The sequence below is a fragment of the Mustela erminea genome, chromosome 13 (genome assembly GCF_009829155.1).
Source record: "Mustela erminea isolate mMusErm1 chromosome 13, mMusErm1.Pri, whole genome shotgun sequence".
Taxonomy (NCBI): Eukaryota; Metazoa; Chordata; class Mammalia; order Carnivora; family Mustelidae; genus Mustela; species Mustela erminea.
In genome coordinates, this window is record NC_045626.1 from 62,811,015 (window position 1) to 62,829,052 (window position 18,038).

Here is an 18,038-nt window from a genome sequence, read left to right on the forward strand (position 1 = left end):
TCAACCTTATTAGCTATTGGGGAAATACAAGTAAAACCACAAGATTCTACTTTGTACTGCTAGGAAATCAAAAGATAATAAGTGTTGGCGTCAATGTGAGGAAATTGAGACTTTCATACGCAGCTGATGGTTACATAAAATGTTACAGGCACTTTGGAAAATAGTTCGGCAGTTCCTTTAAAAGTTAGATGTAGACCTAACATTTGACACAGGAATTTCAGTCCTAGGTAAAAACACCCAAGAAAAATGAAAACATGCCTACACAAATAACTTATACATGAATGTTCATATCAGCATTTTTTCAATAGCCAAAAGCTTGAAACCAACCAAATGTCTGTTACCTGAAGTATGGATAAGCAAGGTGTGGTTGTGCATACAATGAAATATTATTCAATCATAAAAAAAGAAGTAAAATACAATATAGTCTACAGCACAAATGAACCTTGAAAACATGCTAAGTAAAAGAAGCCAATTCTGGATATTTCCTATTCTGTGATTCCATTTATAGAAAATGTCCAGAATGGGGACATCTATGGGAATAGAAAGTAGATTAGTGGCTTCCCAAGCTGTGGTGAATGGGAGAATTTGTTGGGGGAGGGAAGGGGTTATAACCTAGAGGTATAGGATTTCTTTTTCAGATGATGAAAATATTCTGAAATTGCTATTGTGATTGTTGCACAACTTTGTGAAGACAGCAAGAACTATTGGATTGTATACTTTAAATTCATGAATTGTGTGTGGGTTACATCTCAGTAAAGCTATTACCAAAAATAAACACATTATACACATAACATACACACACATACATGTACACATACACAGATTCCAGTGGAGAAGTGCAATAAAATGCATGAGATACCGTGTTTCTATGTCAGCAGTACCTAGGACTTCTAAGTGGAGTTTTTGATAGGCTTCTGTTTTGAAAACTTCCATACCTTCAGCAACATCAAACATCTTTCTTTGTATCCTTCACCTGGATTCAGCAGTTTTTATCACTTTTGCCCGTTTTTATTTTTCTTTTACTCTACAGCACACATGACAGAAACAAAACACTTCTGTCCTTCCTGCTGTGAGTCATTTCCTAAGCAAGGATGTTCTCCTACATAATCACATTCCATTATCATACTCCAGTAGGTATTTAGTCCTACACTTTAAAATGTTTTTAAAAAATATTTATAAAGTACTGTCCATCATTTAGAGTTTTCTCTTTGTGTTGTACAGTTGTATCTGTTCTGACGAATGTATGTCTTGTATCCAGCATTATAGCATCATGCACAGTAACTTCACCTCCCTAAATATCCCTTGTACTTTACTATTAATCCTTCCCTTCTTCCCTGAACACCTGACAATCACTGAACTTTTTACTGCCTCCATAGTTTTGCCTTTTCTAGAATGTTGTAAAATTGGAATCATACTGTATATACCCTTTCTAATGGGTGTGTTTCACTTAACATTGTAATGTTTTTATGTGCATTTTCATGGTTTGATAGCTCATTTCTTTTGATTACCGAATAATACTCCATTGTATGGATGTACCACAGTTTGTATGTACTACCAGTTTATCCATTCCCCCATTGAAGGACACCTTGATTGCTTCCGTTTTGGAGCAGTTATGTATAAGTATTATAGAAGGCTGCTGTGAACATTCATGTGTAGGTTTTTGTGTGAATAAATGTTTTCAGCTCAGTTTGGCAAATACCTAGGTGTGTAGTCGCTAGGTTGTGTGATGAGACTAGGTTTAGCTTTGTAAGTAACTGCCTGTCATTCACAATGACTGCACTTCCACCAACAATGAATGAGTTCCTTTGCTCTACGTCCTTGTCCACATTTGTTATACATTTTTTTTTTAGATTTTAGCCATTCTAGTATGTGTTGAGTGATCCCTTATTATTGTTTTTATTTTCAGTTCCCTGATTTTCACTTCTGATGTTGACCATTTTTTCATATGCATATTGGCCATCTGGATCTTCTTTGGTGGGGTGCCTGTTTAGATCTTTTTATTTTTTAGATTAGATTGCTTGTTTTCTTACTGTCAAGTTCTACAAATTCTTTGTATATTTTGGTTACAAATTCTTACTCAGATAATGTCATTTGCAAATACTGTCTTCCAGTCTTTGGCTTGTCTTTTCATTCTTTTAACAGTGTCTTAAGAAAAAATAATATTTTTCTTAACTGTTAAAGAAATTTAACAGTTAAATTTCTTTTAACAGAAATTTCTAATGTTAATGAAGTCCTACTGAACCAGATTTTTTCTGTGATGAATCATGTTTTCAGTATTGTGTCAAACACTCATTGCCAACATAGTCAATAATGTTGTAATAACTTTGTATGCTGACAGGTGGTAACTACACTTACCATGGTAAGCACTGTAATGTAAAAAATAAATAAATTTGCCAAAACTCAGACTCATCTAGACTTCCTACCATGTTTTCTTCTAAGTTCTCCTTTTATAGTTTTACATTTTACACTTAGATCTATGATCCATTTTGAGTTAATTTTTGTGGGAGATGTAAGGAATGAGTCTAGATCTCATTTTTGCATGAGGTTGTCCGGTTGTTTCAGCATCATTTGTTGAAAAGAGTGTCCTTTCTGTGCCTTTGCCTTAATCAGATCACTTGAGTATATTTGCATGGATCTATTTCTAGGTCTTTTATCTTTCCATATAAACTTTAGAATCAGTTTGTCAGTATATATAGTATAATTTCCTGGGACTTTTATTGGGATTCCATTTAATCTCTAGATCAAGTTATGAAAAATTGACTTCTTAACAATATTGAGTCTTCTGGGGCATCTGGGGCTCAGTTGGTTAAGAGTCTACCTTCAATTCAGGTCGTGATTCTCAGGGTCTCGGGATTGACCCTCACTTCAGGCTCCCTGTTTAGCACAGAGCCTGCTTCTTCCTCTGCCTCTGCTTCTTCTCCTCCTTGTGTGCACACTCACTCTCTCAAATAAATAAATAAATAAAATCTTGAAGAAAAAAAAAAACTTTTTAAAAAATACATATTGAGTATTCTTATCCATAAATGTAGTATATCTCCATTTATGTAGATCTTTGATTTCTTTCATCAGAGTCTTGTAGTTTTCTTCATATGGAATTTAGACATATTTTGTTAGATTTATATCTAATTATTTCATTTTTTATGCTAATGTAAAAAGTATTGTGTTTAGAATTTCAAGTACCACTTGTTCCTTACTGATATGTAGAAAAGAAGTTGACTTTTGTATCTTAACTTTATATCCTATAGCCTTGCCATAATTGCTTATTAGTTCCATTTTTTGTTGTCTTTGATTCTTTGAGATTTTCTACAAAGAGAATTATGTCATCTGCAAATAAAGATAATTTTATTTCTCCTTCCTAATCTTAATGCCTTTGATTTCTTTCTCTTATCTTACTGCATCAGCTAGGATTTCTAGTACCATATTATATTAAATAGAAGCAGTGAGAGGGGACATCCTTGCCTTCTCATTTAGTGTCTCACAATTAAAAATGATGTTAGCTATAGGTGTTTTTATGAATATCCTTTATCAAATCGAGGGAATTCTCCTCTAATCTTGGTTTGTTAAGAGTTTTTTTACTGCTAAGAGGGTTGGGTTTGTTGTTGTTTTTTATCATGAATGGATGTTAGGTTTTGTCAAATGCCCTTTCTGCATCTGTTTATAAGACAATAATATTTTTCTTCTTTAGCTTTATTAGATGTGATGGATTACATTAATCATTTTGAATGTTGAATAGTATGTGTATCTGGTGTAAATACCATTTGATTGTTGTATATAATTCTTATACATTGTTGGATCTAGTTTGCCAGTATTTTGTTGAAGATTTTTACATCTATCTTCATGAGAGATACTGGCCTATAGTTGTTCTTCCTTGTAATATCAGTATCTGGTTTTTATTTGGGTAATGCTTGCATCATGGGTGTTAGAATTTATCTTCCTCTGCTTCTCTTTTGTAGAACATATTGTAGAGAATTGTTATAATTTCTTCCTTAAATATTTGGTAGAACTGACCAGTAAAACTCTCTGGGCCTGGTACTTTTTTTCTTAGAAGGTTATTAATTGATTCATTTTCTTTAATACAACTATTCAGATTAGTTATTTTTCCTTGTGTGAGTTTAAGTTGATTGTTTTTTGTTTTTTTCAGGAACTGGCCCATTTCCTCAAAGTTACCCGATCTTTGGGTTTAGAATTATTCATAATATTCCTCTGTGTTCCTTTTATTATTGTCTATGGGAGCAGTAGTAAAGGCCCCTTTTGCATTTCTGACATTAGTGATTTGTGTCCTCTCTTTTCTTAATTAGCCTGGCTACAAGTTCATTAATTTTATTGCTCTTTTCAAAGAACGAGCTTTTTATTTCATTGATTTTTCTCTGTTGTTTTCCTGTTTTAAATTTCATGGATTTCTGCTCTAATTTTTATGATTTATTGTCTTCTCCTTGCTTTGTATTATTTTACTTATTACTGCCTTATTATTATATTATTGTATTGCTATTTATTATTTATTTGCATCTGCTTTCTCATCTTTTTCTAGTTCCTGAAGGTAAAGTTTAAGATTTTTATTTCAGGTCTTTCTTCTTTTCTAAAATATGCACTCTTGGGGCACCTGGGTGGCTCAGTTGGGTAAGCTGCAGACTCTTGATTTTGGCTCACATCATGATCCCGGGACAGGAGATTGAGCCCCACATCAGGGTCCATGCTCATCAGGGAGTCTGCTTGAAGATTCCTCTACCTTTCCCCCCACCCTCACTCTTGTTCTCTCTCTCAAATAAATAAATATTTAAGAAAAAGCAAAGGGAGGGGGCGCATGGGTGGCTCAGTTGGTTGGGAGCCTGCCTTTGGCTTGGGTCATGACCTAGGGCCTTGGGATCGAGCCCTGCATTAGAGCCCTCCCCCAGCAGGGAGCCTGTTTCTCCCTCTTTCTCTGCCTGCTGCTCTGCCTACTTGTGCTCTGTCTCTCTCAAATAAGTAAAATCTTTTAAAAAAACAAAAACAAAAACAAAGGGGTGTCTGGGAGGCAGTCTGTTAAGTGTCTGACTCTTGGTTTTGACTCAGGTAATGAATCTCAGGATCCTGAGATCAAGCCCTGTGTTTGGACTCCACTTTCAGTGCAGAGTCTGCTTAAGACTCTCACCCTCTGCCCCTCCCCCCAAAAAATAAACAAATTAATCTCTTTTTAGATTTTATTTACTTATTTGAATGGGGAGAGGCACGAGAGGGGAGAAGATGAGAGGGAGAAGCAGACTATCTGCTCAGGAGCCCAATGCAGGACTCAGTCATGGGACTCCAGGATCATGACCTGAGCCGAACACAGGCACTTAACCAACTGAGCCACCCAGGTGCCCCAATAAATAAATCTTTTTAAAAATCATAGGAGTAAAATAAAATATATTCTCTGCTATAAATTTCCTTCTAAGCACTGTTTCTACTGCATCCCACAAATTTTTATAAATTACATTTTTGTTTTAATTTAATTAAATATTTTTGTAAGTCTCTTGTGACTTTTTCTTTGACCATATGTTGTTTAGAAGTGTGTGCTTCAGTCTCTGTTTGGGAGTTTTTCAGGTATATTTTTGTTATTGTTGTCTATCAAATATTCAGGATTCAATATTGTGGGCTTAAAGCATACTTTGTATGCTTTTTATCCTTTTAAATTTGTTAGAGTATGTTTTATGGCCCAGAATGTGGTCTTAGTGAATATTCTGTGTGATCTTGAGAAGAATGTGTATTCTGCTATTCTTATATGAAGTATCTTATAAATATCAACCAAATTCAAATGAATGATAGTACTGTTCGTTTGAGTAATTTGTTAACTGATTTTCGGTCAGCTGGATATGTCGGTTGCTAATAGAGGTAAATTGAAATCTCCACTTATGGTTGTGGAGTTGTGGAGTTCTCCTTGTGGTTCTATCAGGCTTTGCCACATGTGTTTTGATGCTTTTTTGTTAGGCATGTACATTAAGGATTGCTATGTCTTCTTGGAAAATTGATCCTTTTATCATTATGTAATGTTCCTCTTTATTCTTAATACTTTTCCTTACTATGGTGTCCACTTTGTCTGAAAGTAATATAGCTACTCCAATTTTCTTTTAGTTAGAGTTAGCATGGCATGTAGGCATATGCTGGAGAGTTGCAAGTTTGGTTCCAGACCACCACAATAAATTTAATATTGCAATAAAGCAAGTCAAATGAATTTTTTCGTTTCCCAGTACATGTAAAAGTTGTTGACAACTACTGTGGCCTGTTAAGTGTCCAATAACAGCATTGTATCTAAGAAAAACAATATATATACCCTAATGGAAAAAATACTTCATTGTTACAAAATGCTAACCATCATCTGAGCTTTCAGCAAGTCATAATTTTTGCAAATGGAGGGTCTTGCCTCAATGCTAATGGTTCCTAACTGTTCTGGGTGGTGGTTGCTGGAGGTTGGGGTGGCTGTGGCGGCTGTGGCAATTTTAAGACAATGAAGTTTGCTACATCGGTTGACTCTTCCTTTTATGAACAATTTCTCTGTAGCAATGCCGTTTGCCAACATTTATACACAACACTTCTTTCAAAATTGAAGTCAGTCCTCTCAAAACATGCCACTGTTTTATCAGCTAAGTTATGTAGTATTCTAAATCCTTTATTGTCTTTTCAACAAGCTTTACAGCATCTTCTCTGGGAGTAGATTCCATTTAAAGAAACTTTCTCTGCTCCTCCATGAGAAGCAACTTCTCATCCATTCAGGTTTTCTCATGAGATTGCAGGAATTCAGGCACATCTTTAGGCTTCACTTCTAATTCTAGGTCTCTTGCTGTTTCTACCACATCTGCAGTTGCTTCCTCCACTGAAGTCTTGAACTGCTGAAAGTCATCCATGAGAATTGGAATCTACTTCTTCCAAACTCCTGTTCATGTTGCTATTTTGACCCTGTGAATCTTGAATGTTCCTATTGACATCTAGATGATGAATCCTTTTCAGAAAGTTTTCCATTTACTTTGTACAGATCCGTCACAGGAATCACTCTCATTGGCAGCTATAGCCTTACAAAATGTATTTCTTTAATAAAAAGAATTGAAAGTCAAAACTACTCTTGATCCATGGCCTGCATAACAGATGTTATGTTAGCAGGCATGAAAGCAACATTAATTTCATATATCTGTATCAGAGCTCTTGGGTAACTGGGGGTATTGGCAATGAACAGTAATTTTTTTTAAAGGTTTTTACTTATTTGACACAGAGATAGAGATCACAAGTAGGCAGAGCAGCAGGCAGAGGCAGAGGGAGAAGCAGGCTCTCTGCTGAGCAGGGAGCCTGATGTGGGGCTCAATCGCAGGCCCCTGGGAACAGGACCTGAGCTGAAGGCAGCTGCTTAACTGACTGAGCCACCCAGGTGCCCCTGAAGAGTAATATTTTTAAAGGAATCTTTTTCAAAGCAGTAGGTCTCAACAGTGAGCTTGAAATACTTAAAATATTTAGTAAACCACGCTATAAGCAGATATGCTCTCATCTAGGCTTTGTTGTTCCACTCATATAGGGTAAGGCAGAGTAGATTCAGCATAATTCTTAAGACCCTAGGATTTGGGGGTGGTAAATGAGCATTGGCTTCCACTTAAAGTTACTAGCTGCATTGGCCCCTAACAAGAGAGTTAGCCTGTTCTTTGAAGCCAGGCATGACTTCTCTCCAACTGTGAAAATCCTAGATAGCTTCTACTTTTTAAAACAAGGCTGTTTCATGTATATTGAAAATCTGCTGTTTAGTGTAGCCGCCTTCACTAATTATCTTAGCTAGATCTTCTCGACAACTTCCTGCCCCTTCTGCATTAGCACTTGAAGCTTCTCCTTGCACTTTTAGTTATGAAACCAGCTTCTTTCCTTCAAACTCATGAACCACCCTATGCTAACTTCAAACTAGTTATTCTACTCCTGTTATACAAGAGCCATGTTGAACTGGTGGTAAGGTTTCGGGGAGGAGAGGCATTCTGTTATCCTGTGAAAAATCTTTTTCAGTTGTTTTTGGACTGGTGACCCTGAGCTATGACCTTCAGAAGAATTCTGTAGTCTATGTAGGGTGGGGGTGTGGATGGGGGGGGCTAGGCTATAGTTGGTTAATTTTCCTGCCACTAAGTCACATGGGGTCTAGTAAAGTAGTTTCACTTGAAGGCAGACTTTTGTTAAGGAGAAGGGAACTCTGACTATGTTTCAATGGTTCTTTTTCCCCTCCACTAGCCCAAAGCACAGAGGGGATTTTTTTCATCCCTGATCTTCACCCGTGAAAGCCTGTTAGAGCTCCTGGAGGTAAAACCAACATAAGTGTGGGGACCCTCCTGCCACCAGACCCCCAAGAGTTTTGATTTACAAGCCAGCCCACACTCAGCCTCCAGCAGTGTACCAGTTACTTTAAGTCTTCCTTCCAGTTAGGGCTCCAGGGGCTTAGCTCCAGGTGCGTTCCGACTTTCTGTCTTCACCTGGCATCTCCAGTTTCCAGGGTGGTAGTTTGCCTTGTGATCTTACTTCTCTGATGAATCCAAGAAAAGTTGTTGATATTCACTTTTTCAGCTTTCCTCATTAAGAATGAGAGTAATTGTGGCACCTGGGTGGCTCAATGGATTAAAGCCTCTGCCTTCGGCTCAGGTCATGATCCCAGGGTCCTGGGATCGAGCCCTGCATCGGGCTCTCTGCTCAGCAGGGAATCTGCTTCCTCCTGTCTCTCTGCCTGCCTGTCTGCCTGCTTGTGATCTCTTTCTGTCAAATAAATAAATAAATAAATCTTTAAAAAAAAAAAATAAAAAGAATGAGAGTAATGACTTCCAAGCTCTTCACATGTTGGGGCAGAAACAAGAAGTCCTTTTTTACTATTTTTATTTATTAATTTTTGGTGATGAGTATGGATTTTATTAATTATTATAAACTTAGTAGTCATATGGAGTAGGCCATGGATGTCTGTGTTTGTGCAGGTTGAAAGAGCAAAACCTTGTGAAGGAGCTGAGGCCGCGGGACCTCCTGGAGAGCAGCAGTGACAGCGACGAAAAGGTCCCTGTGGCCAAGCCATCCTCGCTGTCCAAGCGAAAACTGGAGCTTGAGGTGGAAACAGTGGAAAAGAAGAAAAAAGGGCGGCCTCGGAAGGACTCTCGGCTCATGCCTGTGTCTCTGTCTGTCCAGGTGAGGCCAGTGGGCCCATGCAGCCTCCCCCAGCCCACCTTGGGAGCTCAGTGCTGGAATCTGCACGTGCCCGAGTGGGATAGGAGAGGTGGTGCATGCCACTGTGTGCCTCATCAGTGTGGGAACAATCGGCAGAAACTTGCAGGCCCCCACATCTGCCCTCAGCCCACTCAGAGTCCTTGACCAGTTCCCTGGGGTCAGCTACTCATCTGGAAAGTTGGGGTCTTTATAGCATTCATCTGCACTTTCATCCTCACAGAGTAGGAGGAAACGCCTGGGGAACTTGCCTGGCTTCACCATTGGGTGACTCACCTTTACCTGACTTTGCCCTACGGTGCTGGGGCGGGGCTCAGAGACATTTCTCCTCTTGCAGTCCCCAGCTGCCCTGAATGCAGAGAAGGACGCCGTGTGTTTGTCTGTACCAGCACCTGCACTGAAACTACCCATGCCAGGCCCCCAGAGAGCATTCACCCTCCAGGTGAGCAGGCTTCCTACCTCTGCACACTCTGTCCACCATCCCCCTCTGTAAAACCTGAATTATCACTGACTTAGGGCTGCTTTTCAATGGTTCTCCATCACTTTCTGGGGGAAGTTATAGTTAATCAGAGCCAGATCAACTAGCCTCTTCCCCAGGGGCTTCCTTGCTGCCCCCACCTCGAATTTCTCTCCTCTATGCTTTGCTCTTATAGTCCTGCTGCCATCTTCTGGATGGCCAGCTCCTTCAAAACTTGTCTCAGGTATTCTTCTGGAAGCCTCCTTGAGCTCCACACTCCACCCTGGGCAGCCTTGGGCTTGGTACGGTTGGACTGCATGGTAATGGCCTACCTCCCCGTCATCCTCCCTTGCTGGCCCTGTCCCTGTCATCATCGGGGCTATTTGAGTTCTTGAAGTAGAAGCTTATGACTGTGTGCTTATTCAAAACACACCTCTAAAACAAAGAATCCTTTATGCCCAGAAGACTTCCATTCATTCCTTCTAGCACCTGACCTTGGACATGCCTTAGGTTCATGCCTGTTATTCCTCAGCTCAGGTGCATGTCCTCAGAACACCTTCTAGGACCCCACATGGAGGTCACTTTCCACTGGGCACAACTGTCCCATGCATGCTGGTCTTCCTGGGACACCTGAGAGCTGATGTCAGCCCTTCCCACTACAGGTCTTCTGGGCCTAAGGATAAGGACCCACGTGGTTTGTTCCTGTTGCTGTTGTGCATGGAGATAGGGCACACAAACCCCCTTCCAAACCCTAGCCACCGCCCCCGCAACCCCCATCCAGGGCCTTTACCACTGAGTGCTGCATGGGGCTATTCTTGGTTTCCAGGAGTCTATAAACGGGTCTTTCCCAGTCACCCACTTTTGTGCCCACATGAATACAAACTATTCAGCCATTCTGCCTGGGTTTTCCATATAGGCGTATCTAGTCCATGAGCTCCTTGGGCATGAGAGATGAGACCAAGCAAGCTCCCAGCCCTCGCCCTGCCCTAGGGGGCCACACATCCAAATATCTAGCCTTCTTGTCCCACCCTGTTACTGCACACACTGCCACCCTCCTACTTACCAGCCAGTTCTGTCTGCCTCTCTGTCTTTCTCCTACTTTGGGCTCTCTGATCATCTCACCTGTCACATGACCCAAGTCTCAGTGGGCCCACCATCACCTGAAAAGACATTGTGTTTGCTTTCCTCCACCCAGGTGAGCTCCGATCCCTCCATGTACATTGAAGTAGAGAATGAAGTGACTGCCGTGGGGGGTGTGAAGCTAAGTCGTTTGAAGTGTAACCGGGAAGGGAAGGAGTGGGAGACAGTACTCACCAGCCGGATCCTCACTGCTGCCGGCAGCTGGTAAGGGCGAGGGTCTTTACCCAAACCAGCTTTTAATGTCAGACAAGCACCATGTGCTATGCTGTGTGGCCCTGTTACTGTCTGAGGCAGGAGGCATTGCCCTACATGCTAGCTTCCACAATGGCCTGTGCCATGCCTTGCCCTAGGCTAAGCATGTCTTCTCATCCCCCACAAAACCTAATACAGTCAGTATCATTATCACCATGTTATAGGTGGGGAAACTGTCTTTGAGGGTCAACCAAGGCAGGATTTCTACCCAGATGTTCTGATTCCCTTATCTGGCCATATTCCTAAAGTCTCAGGTTCCAGGCTGAGCTCTGCCTGGCTCTCTCTAACATGGGATGATTCTTCCTCTGGACCCCAGATTTTCATCTAGAGAAGTCACGATGGATTTCTGATTGTCCTGTGAGTCCGTAGCCCAGCCCTCTCCATATTCTGCACTTTGAGGGGAACCTTAACTCAGTGGTTAGTCTCCTAATGTCTTCCCATGGACTTTCAGGCCATGATGCCCTAGCGCTGTTTCACATGTGCTTGATCTGGAAAGAGGACCAGCATTTTCCTCAGGTGCCTGTTGAGGTGTAGGGCCTCTAGTCAGTACCGTGTCTTTGACTCTTAAAAGGATTTTACAAAGATAATTGGCTTAGATACAGTAACTTTAACTAAGCCCTTAGTCAGTTATCATAAGGCTGCCCGTACAATGCTTTCAGAATGTCTGTGAGTACTTGAACTTCGATCTTAGGTCAGGTTCCCATGGACCCTGAGTGAGTGCATGGTGTTGCACTTAAAAGGAACCATAATTCTGTACCTCTTTTTCATTCTTTGCCAAGATAAGCAAACTGAGCTTCCTGATCCCAGGCACTCACAATGGGCAAATGGGCCTGTGTCCTGGGCCTTGCTGTGGGCTCCCCTTGGATTAGCATTAGTGTGAGTTCAGTAAAGCTCAAGCAGCCCCTGAAGGAAAGAGAACACATTCTTCTTAATCAGAGGTTTCATTGAGACTAGGCTGCATCAGCCCTGCTGCCCCAGTCCTTGGACAAGGTCGCACAGACCGAGGGAAGGCTCTGCATTTCAGGGCTGCTGCCTCTGCCACAGCTCCTGATGATCATGACACCTGTCCCCTCTCTGCCTTTTCAGTGACGTGGTATGTGTCGCCTGTGAAAAGAGGATGCTGTCCGTGTTCTCCGCCTGTGGTCGCCGCCTCCTCCCTCCCATCCTCCTGCCATCCCCAATATCCACTTTGCACTGCACGGGCTCCTACGTCATGGCACTCACTGCTGCAGCCACGTTATCTGTCTGGTGAGAGGCAGGCCCAAGATGGGGTGGGCTCTAAGCAGGATGGGAGGGGGCTGTGCAGGTCCCCTCTCACTGCAGGGTAAGGAAGGCAGCAAAGGCGGCTACTCGGCAGACATGTCTTGGGGCCCTGCTGGCCTGGGCATCTTAATGCCTGAGGAGCCCTGAGCAGTCAGTCACACATTGCTTGTGATAGCCACCCCGCACTGGGGGAGGAAGAGTGTGCAATGGAAGTGGCGCAAGCTGCCTGGCCCTGCTGCCATCGTTAGAGCATCCTGAAACCTCACGACAAATCACAATGCCTAATTGCATGTGCCAGGGTCCAGAAAGGGGATCTCGGCTGCCAGAGCATGGCCACGCTTCTCCCAGAGTTGGCATAGTGTTGGTGGCGGGCCCCACAGCTGTTTCCTAGGCCCTCTGCTATAGACTTGTGCAGAGGTAGTGTAGTGACACATGGGAAGTAGAAGCCACTTCTAGTACAGAGCCCCTCTCCTCGAAGCAAGGGCTGGGTATGTACCAGGGACCATGGAGTGGGGTCTGATCATTGGGGCACGTTGTGATGCTTTTACCCCTGCTGCAGAGTAAGCTGTTCCCTTTCTTCCTCCTAGGGATGTTCACAGACAGGTGGTTGTGGTGAAAGAAGAATCTCTACACTCCATCTTGGCAGGTAACCTCAGCAGTGGACCTCCCCTTGTACGTTGGAGTTGGGGGAGGGCTTGGCAGCTTGGGTTCCTGACATGGAAGCACCCTGTTCAGCCTAGATGGAGAGCCAAGCTCTGGGCCCAGCCTGAGGCATTTCGTATTGTAGGGGATGTCAGTACGTTGTAGGACAGTGCATTCTCTCCAGGGACATGTTTTAATGGGTCCCTGAGAGGTGACGAATAGCGTATGGATAGCAGCGAGACCAGCATGTGCAGAGTAGAGCAGTGACTGACTAGTTATGTGTAAGTGTTAAGACACCTGTTGCTAGGACTGTGGGAGCTGTGCTTTGCATTTCTCCTTAGGTGTGTATGCAGGCACCTGCTGATCAGAACACACCCAAGAACCCATTCTTGTGCTGTCTCCCCAGGAAGTGACATGACAGTGTCACAGATCTTGCTGACACAGCATGGAATCCCAGTGATGAATCTGTCTGATGGGAAGGCATACTGCTTTAATCCATCACTTTCTACATGGTAAGTAAGCCAGCTCCTGGCCCTACCCTTCTGGGAGAGTGTCCATCTGAGCTGGAACAAAAACAGTCAGGCCTGCCTGACTCGGCTTCTGACAGTCAAGCCCTGGAGTGGGTGCCATGGTGGCAGCCCTGCTGGACTCTGTCTGCTAGAGAAGAGAGAGAGTTCAAACTTGCCAGTACAGGCCCCACTGTCCCTGTGGGCAGGGATGCTTTCCTTCTACATTGTTTCCTGAGGTCACTTTGTTTGGAACAGGCATTTGAAAATTCTTAAGGTTGTCAATACACATTTCCAGCCTCACCTCCTTAGCCATTGTCAGCATAAGTGAGTCGGCTTCATAACAACTTCACCATCATTCCTCACTTCTTGTAGCTTAGCAGGAGCTAAGTAGTACTTCTGGATGACTTTGTAAATTAATGAGGTTGCATAGTCACTCACCGTGTGTCATGGTCTGTCTTTCCTCGGCCCATTTTGGAGTTTGGAGGCCTTTTCTGTATTTGCAAAATCTTTATTCCTCCAAGATTTTAATCCAGATTTGTGAAGTGTGTACATTGTGTACCAGCCAATCAGAAATTCTTTTCTTCTACCTGCACCTTTGGTCCATCATACCCAAACCAGCTGCCTTCCAGCCCTCTTCTGTTAAGAGTTGCCAGGCACAAGTTTATCCTCCCACTGAGATTTCTTTCTTGAGTTTAAAAAAGAAAGGTGGGGGGATGGGGAGCTGCTGCCCCTGGCTGGTTCAGTCATTAAAGTAAGCAACTCTTGATCTTACAGTTTTAAGTTCTAGCACTATGTTGGGTCTAGAGATTACTTAAAAATAAAATCTTAAGGGGTGCCCAGGTGGCTTAGTCAGTTAAGTGGCTGCCTTCGGCTCAGGTCATCATCCCAAGGTCCTGGAATTGAGTCCCACATTGGACTCCCTGCTCAGTGGAGAGCCTGCTTCTCCTTCTCCTCTGCCTGCCACTCTGCCTGCTTGAGTTCTCTCTCAATTAAATAAATTCTTTAAAAACAAAATTAAAATTTAAAAAAAGTAAAATTTAATCTTTAAAAAAAAGCCTCCCCATTCCCAGCTCTCCCAAATTGCAAACTTGTGTATTTTATGTGATTACTATAATAGTGGAAACAGACTGGAAACTTATAAGTTAAACTTAAATAAGTGGAAACTTATTTAAGAAGGGAAACGTTGGCCTGGTATTTTACAAATTCACCCAACTGTTTTTAAAGTGTGGCTGGAATGTTTTCAACAAAGATGTGAAAGGTCCCAAGAAGGTGAAAACTATCTGCTTGGGATGCTAGAGAGGCTCGGGAAGGCTAGCACCTGGCATTCCTGGACGCTTCCAAGGACCAGGCCGTATGGGCCCCCAGCAAGTGGGCATCCTGTGTACACTTCATACACAGGTTCCTGTCCTCAAGTTCTGAGACTATGGTACTAAGGTGGTCCCAGCAAGAACCCTGTTGATGACCTTCACCGTCATTGATTTTGCCTCATGAAACCTGTCCCTGAGGGCCCTGTGGGGAGAATGCAGTGCTACTTGGCCTCTGCTGACACTCTGGCAGAGAGTCATGTGGTACCTGCTCCTTGGTGGCCTCACCCCCAGCCTTTCTGGTGGACCTCCTGGTTTTTCTGACCTCTGCTCCTGCTGTTGCCTCCCCAGGAACCTGGTTTCTGACAAGCAGGACTCCCTGGCCCAGTGTGCGGACTTCAGGAGCAGCCTGCCTCCCCAGGATGCCATGCTATGCTCCGGACCTTTAGCCATAGTCCAGGGCCGTGCCTCCACGTAGGTGACTCAGGTGTGGGGGAGGTGGCTGGGTCATGCAAGCACAGTCCCACCCAGGCCTGCTCTCTGACTGCCCAGCCCTCTGCCTAACTGCTGCTTAGCACAAGTCGGCTCAAGGTGCCAAGGGTTGTGGGCCCACGTTGGGTAATATCTCAGGGTGCTAGATCACAAGCCCTGTCACTTCAGGGCATAGATGGCGGTCTGAGGTGCTCTGAGTCATGGACACCGTGATGGGCAGTATTTGGGGTGGGGAGAAATGAGCTGCTGACCTGTCACCTCAGGCCTAGATATAGGTGGGATACACCTGGGGTGCTAGAGTGACCAGGAGGCCTGTCGCGGGACATGGGGACAGGTTAGCCAGCATGGTGTCGGACACCTGCCCCTTTACTGGCTCCTCACTGGGGCCCAGGGGCTCGAGGTAGCAGCCTCCTGACCCATGCAGTACCCACTGCCTCATGATGCTTGCTCTGCCGGTCTCTGCAGTTCAGGAAGACAGGCAGCCCGGCTCTTCTCCGTGCCTCATGTAGTGCAGCAGGAGACCACCCTGGCCTATCTGGAGAATCAGGTTGCGGCGGCACTCACCCTGCAGTCCAGCCATGAGTACCGCCATTGGCTCCTCCTCTACGCTCGGTACCTTGTGAATGAAGGTGAGGTTTCTTGCGGCCCTTCCATCTTCCTGGGACTGACTCAATTTCTGTTCCAACATGACCCTCCTGAAAGCCTGTGAATCAAGGCAAAGACAGCCCTCGCCCCATCTCTTAGCCTGAGCTATAATCAAGGCAGCTCAGCAGGCATCCAGCATTAGAGGCTCTGAGGCTCTGAATCAGGTAGGCCCTGAGGGCCAGAAGGTTTGAAGGTAGGAGGGGGTGGGGGCACAGGATGCTCAGATAGACATTCTCCAAAGGAGCAGATGAGATGCTCATACTCCTGCCCTCCCTCACACCCTGCATCCTCAGTGGTCAGCCGGTCACACCAGGGAAGGGCATCTTCTGGCAGCATCCAGTGAGCCTGTATTTCTCTTCCCCCAAGCCCCTCCTGGCCTGGAAGGGCCAGCCCATCCAGTGCCTTCCCATGGCCTTCCAGCCCAGCTTTCCCTGCCAGCACTTCCCTTCCCCAGTATCTTCCCCACCACCTCCTCTTGCCCATTTTGGCCAACAGAAAGCTAGGTTTGTTGAAAGAGGTGGCCATCCTGCTTTCAGGGCGACCTCCAATAAATAGCCTTTCATCTGTTTGCTAGGCATGTGTGGTGTTTTTCTTACCAGTCTTCCTCTTCCCTGAGCTTGGCCTCCAGGGTTGTGGCTTGGGAACCAGCCCTCCCAAAGCTCCCTGTGTTACCGCACAGCTCCAGGCCTGGTCACAGAGCAAGCAGCCTTCCCCACAGCCTTTCCTGGCCTTCCTGCTTTGCTTTTGACGACACCCTCCCTATTTTGTTTAAAATTTAGAGTACAGAAAAAGAGAAAAACATGCCAAACCCCTAAAAATGTTATTCCCAGAACTCAGACATGCCACATTGCCTCTGATGACATGTGTATATACACCTCTGATGACAACAGCCATGGCCAACCAACTCGAAGTCCCTTGCCCCTCCCCAGCAGACTCCGTACATGAGTTTAATTTTTCTCTTCCTGCCCAGTCTGTGTGTTTGCCCAGCCTGTGTGGTCACTGACTCTTCTGAATACTCAGTCTTCCCAAACCCATACCTTTGCTGGGATGCTCCTGTCCCATCTGGGCTTCATACCCCATTCCACTGGGGAGACTGCTCCCCTGGGCTCTCTAATTTTCTTCATCCTGGGGACTGATCAGGACTCATCCTGATGCCCTGTACGAAGTTGCTGCCTCCTCGAGGGCCTGCACCAGTTGTGGGATCACTTCTACCACTTGCTTCTCTTTGTCCATCTTCCACACGTCTGTTCCTCCGTCCATACACAAGTCACCTCCACTCTATCTCTTGCTTCCTTGACCATAAAAGGACTCAAAGTGTAAAGGAAGACCCCTCTCACTTCTAAAATTCCTCAGATTCCAGCATCACCCTCTTACTCTCTACCCTCATCTTGGGGTGATTTCATCATTCCCTGTGGCTTCAGCTGCCGCCAGTGCTGACAGGCCCTGCCACCAGCACTTCTGGCACTCCACATACCTGTGCCATAACCCATGAGTTGACAGGCCCGTGACTGCTTCTCCTGTCTTCTCCACTCTGTCACCACCTCCTCAGCCTAAATTCATACCCTTGCCATCTCCTGCAGGCTGCCTCCTGACCCTGCTGATCTCCTCTCACTACCAACATGTCTTCTCTGAAGCAAATCTAACTAGCCCACTCCCCTCCTTCCACAATTCCTGCATTTTCCCATCACCTTGGGGAGTTTTTCCCAGAGCTGGCCACATTTATTTTTCCCATGGGCCCAGCACACAGAGGGGCTGCTCTTTATGCTGTCAAGGGAGTGGGTTCCTGAGTGAGAGTCTGTCATTATGAATCTCAGTGCCCCAAACTGAGAGACATGCAAGAGGCATTTTGCTCTAAGCAGGCAATAAAATAAACATTTGTTCAATCTGGTTTGCTATACACAACAACTTAGCATATTCTTGATTTTTTTGTTTCTTTTTGTAATGTGTTCCTATTTCTGTTTTGTTGTTTTGTTTTGTTTTGTTTTGTTTTTTTCCGTAATTAGGGTTTGAATACCGGCTCCGAGAAATATGCAAGGACTTACTGGGTCCGGTTCACTACTCCACTGGAAGCCAGTGGGAGTCAACGGTAGTGGTAGGTGCTGCTTTCGTTCTTGCCACAAGAATTCTGTCTTGAAAAGTGAAAGTGGAGATGAAAAA

General features: G+C 44.3%; 1 protein-coding gene across 9 annotated transcripts in view; it reads left to right on the plus strand.

The window, feature by feature from the left end:
- LOC116572230 (protein HIRA) overlaps positions 1 to 18,038 on the plus strand; it is an 85,172-nt gene that overhangs the window by 52,928 nt on the left and 14,206 nt on the right. For 6 of the 9 annotated variants that reach the window (XM_032311067.1, XM_032311071.1, XM_032311069.1 and 3 more), the window contains 8 exons: positions 8,937 to 9,141; positions 9,515 to 9,619; positions 10,830 to 10,978; positions 12,113 to 12,274; positions 12,877 to 12,935; positions 13,338 to 13,443; positions 15,096 to 15,218; positions 15,702 to 15,865. In XM_032311067.1, coding sequence (XP_032166958.1) covers positions 8,937 to 9,141; positions 9,515 to 9,619; positions 10,830 to 10,978; positions 12,113 to 12,274; positions 12,877 to 12,935; positions 13,338 to 13,443; positions 15,096 to 15,218; positions 15,702 to 15,865 — 1,073 coding nt within the window. Of the gene's footprint in view, positions 1 to 8,936; positions 9,142 to 9,514; positions 9,620 to 10,829; positions 10,979 to 12,112; positions 12,275 to 12,876; positions 12,936 to 13,272; positions 13,311 to 13,337; positions 13,444 to 15,095; positions 15,219 to 15,701; positions 15,866 to 17,884; positions 17,974 to 18,038 lie in introns of those variants that run through there. The other 3 variants (XM_032311070.1, XM_032311074.1, XM_032311075.1) reach the window with 3 other exon arrangements.